The sequence below is a fragment of the Limulus polyphemus genome, unplaced genomic scaffold (assembly GCF_000517525.1).
Source record: "Limulus polyphemus unplaced genomic scaffold, Limulus_polyphemus-2.1.2 Scaffold3889, whole genome shotgun sequence".
Lineage (NCBI taxonomy): Eukaryota > Metazoa > Arthropoda > Merostomata > Xiphosura > Limulidae > Limulus > Limulus polyphemus.
The window spans coordinates 44542-55452 of NW_013669499.1; the positions used below are offsets into that span (position 1 = coordinate 44542).

The following is a 10911-nucleotide window of genomic DNA, read 5'->3' on the forward strand; positions in this document are numbered from 1 at the left end:
CCTGGAGAACTCTTATTACCCGAGTGTGTTTGATGGATGTGTTTGGGTATGGAGGATGCCTGGAGAACTCTTAGTACCCGAGTGTGTTTGATGGATGTGTTTGGGTATGGAGGATACCTGGAGAACTCTTATTACCTGAGTGTGTTTGATGGATGTGTTTGGGTATGGAGGATGCCTGGAGAACTCTTAGTACCCGAGTGTGTTTGATGGATGTGTTTGGGTATGGAAGATACCTGGTGAATTCTTATTACCTGAGTGCATTTGATGGATGTGTTTGGGTATGGAAGATACCTGGAGAACTCTTAGTACCCGAGTGTGTTTGATGGATGTGTTTGGGTATGGAGGATACCTGGAGAACTCTTATTATCTGAGTGTGTTGTCCCAACAGTGAAGTTTAGAGGTGGCAGTATCATGGTCTGGGGTGCTTCTTGTGGTATGGACTAGGTCCGCTAGTCGCAGTGCATGGACCCATGAATGCAGAGTTCTACATTGTGGCAATTTTATGGTACTGGCTCTTACACCTTCCAACGTGATAACGCTCCATGTCACAAAGCAAGGATTGTGAATGCATGGTTTGAAGAGAATAACACTGGAACGTTGCAGTAGCCAGCACAGAGCCTCAGCCCAATATAACATCTTTGGGATGAACTGGAATGCAGAATAAGGGCAAGGCCAAGATGGCCCTCTTCAGTAATGGTGCTTACTAATGCTTTAAAAGAGGAGTGGAGCACAGTACCACCAGCTTTCAACCAGAAATTAGTAAATTGTCTTCCAAAACACATTGAAGCAGTCATTAAGGCTAAAGGTTGGCCAACATGCTAATAATTTCTTGGAATAAAGACATGTTTTATTCATAACTACCCCTGTCCCATGACTTTTGGTAGGATAATGTATTACTTTATTTAATGCATTTTATATCTATTTCACTGTTGTAATGCAATTAATAGAAATATCTATCAAAATATTAAATGTAAAACAATAATTATAATGCAATCTGTATGGTTTCATATTTTATAAAAACATAAACTGAAGGGAACACACCATGTTCAAGAAAAAGGTTTACAGTAGACAAGTATAAAATCAGCTGTGGAAAGAAGATGATATAGTGTTACAACTTTACTTTCAACCAGTAATTTCTGGATTAGTTTTAAGAGATAAGACTGAGGGTTTGGGATCATTCAAGTTCCAGAATTCAGAAGACTAAGTGTTCAGAAAGTCAAATCCATGGAAATGAATCAGCAGAAAATTCTCTGAACAAAATAAACAGTATGTTACAATTCACAAGTAGATAAACAGCACACAAAGATGAAATTAATGATATTTTATGCAGTATAATAACTTTCACAATACTACAAATAGTCAGAGTATAAAATCACATTCAAGACAAGTTGAACTGAAACCCAAGTAGTCAACCTAGTGTAACTACATTTTGGTAGCTGAATGAAGACACAATTTATCAGCACAGTGTTAACACATTTGTGACTAAATGAATCAAAACACAAGTACTGTAGTCAGCCTAGAGTAACATTTGTTATTGAATCAAGACCCAAGTAAAGCACTCAAGCCCATTATAAACATATTTCAAAGTAGACGAATCAAAACCCAAATACAGTAGTTATGGTTTTGCCACACTATAGCTGTGAGGATTTGTAACCAGTATGTATCCTTTCACAAGTTTTCATCACACTGTTTGTTCCAAATTCTTTACGAAACAGTATGGTTTCTTTCAGGTGCATATTCTTTGATGAAATTTACATTGTATTGTTTTCACTATGTACAGTTTTTCTCCACAGTATGTTTTCTTTCATAATATTTTAGTTCATTACTTCTTCAATAAGGTTTTTCTGCAGTGTGTACCCTCTTATGACATTTATAGCTGATCCACTGTTCAAAACTCTTTTTAACAAACTACACAACTGATGGTGTTTCTCCAGTGTGTATTATCTCATGTTTTTTTAGCTTACCCTTTATTCGAAATGCTTTTCCACACATTACACAAATATACGGTTTCTCCCCTGTATGTATTTTTTGATGTATTTTTAAGTTACAGTTACTTCTAAATTGTTTTCCACAAATGTCACAATGGTTATATCTGTCCCCAGTATGTATACTCTGATGAATTATTAATTCATCATTTGTTGTATAGTGTTTTCCACAAACTGTACAACTATAATGTTTCTCCCCAGTATGTATTTTTTCATGCTTGTTTAAATTACTACTTGTTCTAAATTGTTTACCACAAACTGCACAACTGTAAGGTTTCTCTCCAGTATGTATTCTTTGATGTATTTTTAGGTAATCTACTGTCAGAAAAACTTTTTCACATGCTACACAACTATATGGTTTTTCTCCAGTGTGTATTTTCTCATGTTGTTTTACATAACCCTTTGATCTAAATTCTTTTCCACACACTACACAACTATATGGTTTCTCCCCAGAGTGTATTCTTTGATGTCTTTTCAACTCACTCTTTCTTCTAAATTCTTTACCACAAATTGAACAACTGTAAGGTTTATCTCCAGTATGTATTCTCTCATGTAGTTTTAGGTTATCTACTGATCGAAATTCTTTTCCACACACTATACAACTGTATGGTTTTTTTCCAGCATGTATTGTCTCATGTTTTTTTAGGGTACTCTTAGTTCTAAATACTTTTCTGCACACTGTACAACTATATGGTTTCTCCCCTGTATGTATTCTTTGATGTACTTTTAAATTACAGTTACTTCTAAATTGTTTTCCACAAACGTCACAATGGTTATGTTTCTCCCCAGTATGTATACTCTGGTGAAATTTTAATTCATTATTTGTTGCAAATTGTTTTTCACAAACTGTACAACTATAAGGTTTCTCCCCAGTATGTATTCTTTCATGATATTTTAGTTCATTATTTCTTCTGAATTTTTTATCACAAACTGTACAACAATAAGGTTTCTCTGCAATGTGTATCCTCTTATGACTTTTTAGATGATTCACTGATCGAAACTCTTTTCCACACACTACACAACTATATGGTTTTTCTCCAGTGTGTATTATCTCATGTTTTTTTAGGTTACCCTTTATTCGAAATGTTTTTCCACACACTATACAAATATACGGTTTCTCCCCTGTATGTATTGTTTGATGTACTTTTAAGTTACAGTTACTTCCAAACTGTTTTCCACAAACATCACAACAGTTATGTTTTTTCCCAGTATGTATACTCTGATACAGCTTGAATTCACCATTGACTGCAAATTTTTTCCCATGAGCTCCACAAATATAAGGTTTCTCCACAGTATGTATTATTTCATGATTTTTTAATGCACTATGTGTTCTAAATTGTTTTCCACATACTGCACAACTGTAAGGGTTCTCTTCAGTATGTATTTCTTGATCTTTTTTTAAGTCGCTGTTTAATCCAAAGTGTTTTCCACAAACTTCACATTGGTAACATTTCTCTCCAGTGTGTATCCTTTCATGCTTTTTAAACTCACTATTTATTCTAAAATGTTTAGCACAAACTTCATAACTATAAGGTTTTCCTGCAGTTTCTATCCTCTCATATTCTTTTAGATTATCCACTGATCCACAACTGTATGATACATCACCACTCTGATGTATATTTAGGTCATTCCCATTTAAATTTGTTTTCCCACATATATAATTTGGTTTGGAGAATCTGATGACTTCTTTAAAGAGATCTTCTTGTCTTAAAATATCACCAGGAAACTGACTTCCACAACAGGTGATCACACTGGACTTTATATCTAAGATCAAAATATGTGATACAAAAATCATATTAATGTACCATACTTCACATGTAAGATCATTTTAATACAATCAACACACATATCAATATCAAAATATTAAAAGTAAAAATAATTTTAATACAATCAACACACATATCAATATCAAAATATTAAAAATAAAAATAATTTTAATACAATCAACACACATATCAATATCAAAATATTAAAAATAAAAATAATTTTAATACAATCAACACACATATCAATATCAAAATATTAAAAATAAAAATAATTTTAATACAATCAAAATATTAAAAGTAAAAATAATTATGACAAAATTTTCTTAGTTTTATACTTTGTAAAAACTTTACTCCCTAGTTCAAATTAATATTGAAAACATAAAATGGAAATAACAGATCATGTTAAAGAAAAAGGTTCATAGTGGACAAAGTGTTACAACAACCAGTTCTATCCAAAATTAACTTATGATTTCATTGAGAAGTGGTTACATCCCCATAAACTATCTGATTAAATCAAATAATGTTATGATGTTTGTAACATTAATAATGTTTTTGTTATAGTTCAACAATACACCAAATGCAGATCTATACAGTAAAAACTGAATAAAAACAAAATTCTTTAAAAACTTTATTAAAGGCTTTAACTAACAACTACTAATTGTTTTGGTGGGCTATAGGCTCACCATCAGCAGGAAGGAGACAACAGTGGAGAACACTGTTATACTACTTGTATACCTTTCCAATTTTCTGCATTATGCAAAAAACTTTAAACAATCCATTAGCATAAATGATGCTGCTACCTATTTATCTTTTTTTTAACACCAAGCCTACCAGTACACTCTTTCTGCATGTAAAAATGTGTTATTGAGTTACATTCAAAATTTAATTAAACCATTTTATTAACATTTTAATTATCAAGTATGTTACAACTTAAAGTTTTAGATTATCTAATTTTTTACTCCTTTTTTTTTAAAAGAAACCTGTAAAACAATACTTAAAACTCAGCATGTGATGTGGATGTAGTTAAAAATCTCAACACTTGATATAAGAGAAACAAGTGCCTGTATAATGTAAATGTTTTCATGCAGACATTCAAAGTTTCGGTGATTCAAGTATATTCCAAGAACTAAAGTCTGAGGAAACCTTTATAAAAATTCTTCAGTTCAAGAAAAAACATACCCACTTTCAAAGTAGAACAGGTATTGCTAAGCAACAGTTTTAACTTGAATGCCACACTTATAACCAATAGAAAGAGCAAATTTCACGCTAAATGTTGTAACAAGAGCAGAAAAGTTTAGCAACGTGTGTGTTTTACATAGGAAGTGTAAACTAAACTTATTCTGTTGACGAGAGTGGTGTCACTAGTGCTTGACTATATTTTCTTACATTTCACATATTAGTTTGATAGACAATTAAATTGTATATAGGTTTTACATTTATATTTTAGTTGATTTTGTATTATCTGTATTTTAAAGTTCATATTTGAAAGATTTAATGATTTTTCTAAGTTTATCTATTTGTCAACTCACTTGTCAAGACTTCTGAACATAGGTTTGTGCAAACTATTCTATCAAAGGCATCTCTGCCAATCATAACATTATAATGGCCTGAAGGCACCAGTTGACATTTCAGTACAAATAATAAAAGACAAAGAATTGGAAAGACAAATAAAACATTAAAAATAAACTATGTGAAATTATGCATATAACCCAAAGAAGATATTTTAAAATTATTCAATGAAGAGATAAAAGGTAAGTATATATATTTAAAATACTTAATTTCAAACATTTCAATGCATTGTACATTGATGATAATAGCTAGAGCTAGTGATATGGTAGATAAAATGGAAAATAAAATATAAAAGGTTATCTTAAAAAAACTTTTGATATTCATTTAGGAGGTTCTACAGATTATGTAAAAGAAATGTCAAACTATAAGATAATAAAATAGTATTTTTACACTCAAAATGAAAATCACCTCGTAGGTGAACTATTATGATCCGATTGCAAGTAACTACATTAAATAATGAATTTTTTATTAAAAATAGTAGAATATATCAAAATTAAATATTTTGTTTTTATGAAACTACATACTTTTAAGAAAGTTCTTGTCAAACTTCAACCAATTTCATGCACAAGTTTTATTTTTGGAATGAAATATAATGATAGTGACGTTACCTACTTATACAGTAAGAAGCCAAAATCCATAGGGTTAAATCAGATTTCCAAAAATAAGTTTTTGTAACCCATGAACCAAATCTCCTTTGAAAATTGAGTTTGAGTTTTCAAATATTTACGATTCTACTTTATTAATTTGTATTTATTATTCAAATACTTAAATAATTTCACATTGTTCCAATTAACATGAAGAAGAAGACTGTCATATGTTCAAATTCGAATTCCCTAATTTACTATTTCTCTATAGCTTTTATATTTAAGACTAACTTTTAAATTTCTCTATGTTTGGCCAATATACATTCGATCACAGTTAGAAGAGATTTTATAATAACCACATTTATCTATTATTGTGATTTTACCTTTAAAACTAGCAGTAAAATGACTGTGAAAGTGTTCAACCAAAATTGGTATATTTATTAAAAACATTACTTATATATAGGGAAATGAATTGAGTTTTAAACAGCTAATGTACAAAAGGCCAGTCCAATTTCCTGAGCTGTCAGTATGCAAATTATGGAGTGGGAAAACAGTAGTGACTGGTTAAATGAACCAGTTTAGATCAGAAGATGTTGTCTTAGATGTTAAGAGATTAAACTATTTGGAAAGCCAACTCAGAACATCAACTTCAGAAATTCATGGAGATTGAGAGTGGGGGGTAGGTTTCTACTGATAAATATACAAATTACCTACTTCCAGTAATGTGCAGAGGACATTAAAATGGCAGGGGCTCATTAACAAAAGTGGAAATTTTTCAAGCACATGAGGTGAGCCTTTTTTTTGTGGGGTGTTAGAGGGAGACTATGGGGGCTGTAGGTTGCCTCTGGTATGCATAGGTAAAAAATCCATAAGCAAACAGATCCTCTTTTATTCTTATTCATTTTGTCTTACAAACACTTTTATGACCTAAACTAAACAGTAAATTTTTACATATCGACATTTAATACCATATTAATTTTTTTTTACTGTAAAGTCCCACTAGGCTCTATGCTCCACTTATTTTAAAGCTGAAATTCTTTTTTTTTCTTTCCTAATTACTTGCAACAAGAAATATGTATTATAAGGTATATCTCTTTGTAGTTGTTGACAATTTTTATGACCAAGAAAAAAAAATTACACTTTTGGGGCATAAGTGCAGGAAGCCCACCTAGCCATGCATGTCACTGCCTACTTTTAACATTTTCTTAAAACTGATGTCAACTAGAAAGTTGGAAAGCATTCACAGTGGACTATTAACCAGGGCCCAACCATGTTCTTAAAAGTACTTCACATAAGATTGGTCAAATATATTTTTTATTTAACAGATCTATACACCTCAAATTAATCCTGTCTTATGTGGTTCAATAAATTTTATTGTGCACTCTAACATAAATTCTTTGCTGTGACTAACTAAGAGTGCACCACATGGTATTAAAAGATTTTCACTGTTGCCTTGAAAGCTGGGCAGCAATTGTGCAAATTGCTGTCGTCAATGGCATTGCCATGCATGCATGACATTGTAGCAAACTTTTGCAGAATTCAAGCAGATTCATTTAGGTATAATATATAAGCAATGTCAGAAATCTTGCTTAAATTATAGGCAAATTTTGTGCTGAAGTGAGATGGGTGCATACTTTATATGTTTATTGGTATGGTCAAGTGATGATTAGCACTTATATTTTGAAAGTTACACAATTTCTAAATTTTTCTGATTTATTACTGATTCTTTCATGAAAACAGATTTACATTTAGGCCTGGGGATGTAAGCTATATATACTTTATGACAGCACTAACTAACCAGATTCTAGTAAATCTGTAAACAGAAGAGGGGATACAATAAAAGAATTACTACTGATGATTTGAGGTAATAGTCAATAATTTTTCAATAAAAAATTACCAATAATTCAATCAATTTCTTTAACTCTTTCGTTGCTGCATCAGTGAGTTATACCAGCCACATGACCCCAAAATGACCATCAAGGTTTCCATACTATAACTTTTAACATGTTTTGTATATCTTCATGAAAATGTTCACACTTTGAGTAAACATTACAAGTCCATTGTGGACAATAAATCAATAAAAATTTGTCTGTGAATACAATGAGTCAGAGTGTTGACTGCTTTGATTACAAAGTGATTTTCAATTTAAGATGAAAAATCCTTTTCTTCATCTGAAAATTATCAAATGTCATTTGTATAATCTGTAAAACCTCATAAATAAATATCAAATGTTCTTTTTCACTAAAACTTTATATTTTAGCTGTCATTTTCTCTACCCTAACTCTATACGCATTCAGGCAAATTTAACCAAATTCATAAACACAGTAAAAATAAATAAAATAAAATGAATATTACTGTTCTATCCTCTTTAGCATCTATTACAATGTTCCAAGGTACTCCTCCTAAGAGTTTCTACTTCTAAACTCTGCACCTCTATTTCCTATGTTTATTTTAGTTTAGCAGCTGAAGTAGAAACTTGCCAAACATAAAACAATGATTCACTGCTTCTGCCATTCAACTTTTTACATGATATTGTAATATGACACCATCAACATCAAAAAGCTCATACAACATAATTACCAGAACTTTCCCACAGAGTACATCATAATTCCAGCTCTGAGAACACAGCAGGAGAAGATTTATTAGCTTGTTTACAGTACAGTGGTTGCAAAGTGAACTGTCTGAAGTAATAAAATATGAGAAATGTTTTTGATATGGCTCTGTACAAATTCTAGGCCAATACAATAAAATTGGTAAGTATCATGTTAGTTATCCTCCCAGGGTGGTCAGAAGTTAGCAATATAGCTGCACAAAGAGTGTAAGTGCATTTATGAACATATATAAATATTATTACCATGAACTCATCAATGCTTAAAGTATTGAACAATAAATAACAAATATACAGAAAACAATGATTTCTGGTATTTACCATGTTACAAAATTGATTTGTACTCGTGTCATACTTGTTAAGCCTTGCTGTAAGCCCCATTTATTCTCTCACATGAAGGGGGAAGACAAACACATAAAACCACTGTAATTTATCTGGCTTTCTAACTAAGCTATAGAATCTCATTTCTATTCAAAGCAACGACTTAATCAACAGACTTCAACATTTCCAGTAAAACTCCAGCTTTCCCCTTTAAGTCAATTAAAAATGACTGTCAGATTTTCTTAGTTTAGAATTTGCTTTTTCTATTGGTTATAAACATGTACTTAAGAAAAATGTGATTTCAAAAGAATGGAGTAGTGAGCAGGACTATGCTGGTAGGTTTGCTAAATATCTCAGCTTCTTAATGTCTGAAATATGAGTTCTCAATTCATTAACCACTACAGGCATTGTATGGTAGTCATAAGACAAAAAAAAGACCAACAGGACAAGAGGATATAAATGTGTCACACATACAAAAAACAGATATTTCGTATTTTGTTTTTACTATTTTCTTTTGAATTATGAACTACATTTTGATGTCAATTTTATTGATATACATTGATGTTAAAGCTAAGTAAGTTGTGATGATAACTCTATAAAACATTATGACATGCATTCTTTGACCTGTCCATAGTGAAAGGATTAACCCAGTGTCAATGAATTTACAGTTTTTAGGAGGTTTTTGTACTTACCAGATTTACTTTCCAACCTAGATTCAATTTTTTGTGAATCTTCTGAAAATGTAGTTTCTGTTTTCTCATTCACAACATTAGATTCTGAGCTATGCAAATCATCATCATTGTTGTCACTGAACTGTGAAAAACCACCATCTTTTGGTAGATCATCAGGCTGCTCTGTTTTCACAAATATGCTCTATAAACCAAACAAAAGGTCTATAAAAACAAACTAGTGGCATGTCTAAAATAAACAAGTACATATCATCTCTAATATAAAATATGATGATATAAATCTACCATTTCAAAGTTAATTATGTGTTATAAACAAAACAAACTATTTTATCTTTTTTTTTTCAAGAAGTCCAGAAACAAAGGTGAAAAAATACAGAGAATAGCTTGTTTGTTTGTTTGTTTTTTGTTATGCACAAAGCTACACAAGGGCTATCTGTGCTCTGCCCACCACGGGTATCGAAACCCGGTTTCTAGCGTTGTAAGTCTGCAGACATACCGCCGTGCCACTGGGGGGCCAGAGAATAGCATTTTTATTTCTGTTACATGTAGTTTTAGATTAACACACAAGTATTGAAGACAGGAGCATAATTAAAAGGAAAGAAAAAGAAATAACCTAATATACATATTTAAATGAATAAACAAAGTATTGAGCTTCATAAGGATATAAAAAATGACTAGACATTGTAGTTGTAAATATGACATATAACATCAACTTACTGATGTTACAGCTATTCCAGTTTTACTAATATTTCATGAAAATTTCCTTTAGCCTCATTTCTAGTTATCACCGTTAGAACATTGTAATATCTGTGAAATGCTAACAATGTTACAATAAGTATAGTGTAACACCTGGGGACATCTAAATTAATGTTACAATAAGTACAGTGTTACATATGTGGACATAAAAATTAATTATACAATAAAGAGAGTGTAGTATCTGTGTACAGCTAATATTAATGATGCAGTAATAACAGTGTAACATCTGTGGACAGCTAATATTAATGATGCAGTAATAACAGTGTAACATCTGTGGACAGCTAATATTAATGATATAATAAGAACATTGTAACATCTGTAGGCTACTAATGTCAATGATAAAATAAGAACATTGTAACATCCATAAACTTATAACACTGATAAGGTTATACCTGATGATGGACTTTGTAGAAGTCCAAAAGCTCATGGCTAGTGGAGGTAAGAAGTTTAAGTTTTCAATTATACTTTGGACACAGGATTTATATTTATATTGGGATGTATCACATAATTTTGTTTCTTTTGTTAATATGATGCTATATTTTGTGATTATATAATGTATTGTTACATCTCCGTTCGTTAGTTAATTTTCCGTAAATTCGTTCCGACGAAACTTTAGCGACACCAGTCCTTTCT

General features: G+C 31.2%; 1 protein-coding gene across 1 annotated transcript in view; it reads right to left on the bottom strand.

Moving 5' to 3' along the window:
* LOC106470224 (zinc finger protein 62-like) overlaps positions 1 to 10911 on the bottom strand; it is a gene marked incomplete at its 3' end in the record, with an annotated part of 67967 nt that overhangs the window by 43174 nt on the left and 13882 nt on the right. Inside the window, exons 3-4 of the mRNA XM_022398822.1 lie at positions 9526 to 9706; positions 1910 to 3749 (exon numbers count right to left, since the gene is read on the bottom strand). Of these exons, the coding sequence (XP_022254530.1) occupies positions 1910 to 3749; positions 9526 to 9706 (2021 nt within the window). The remainder of the gene's footprint in view (positions 1 to 1909; positions 3750 to 9525; positions 9707 to 10911) is intronic.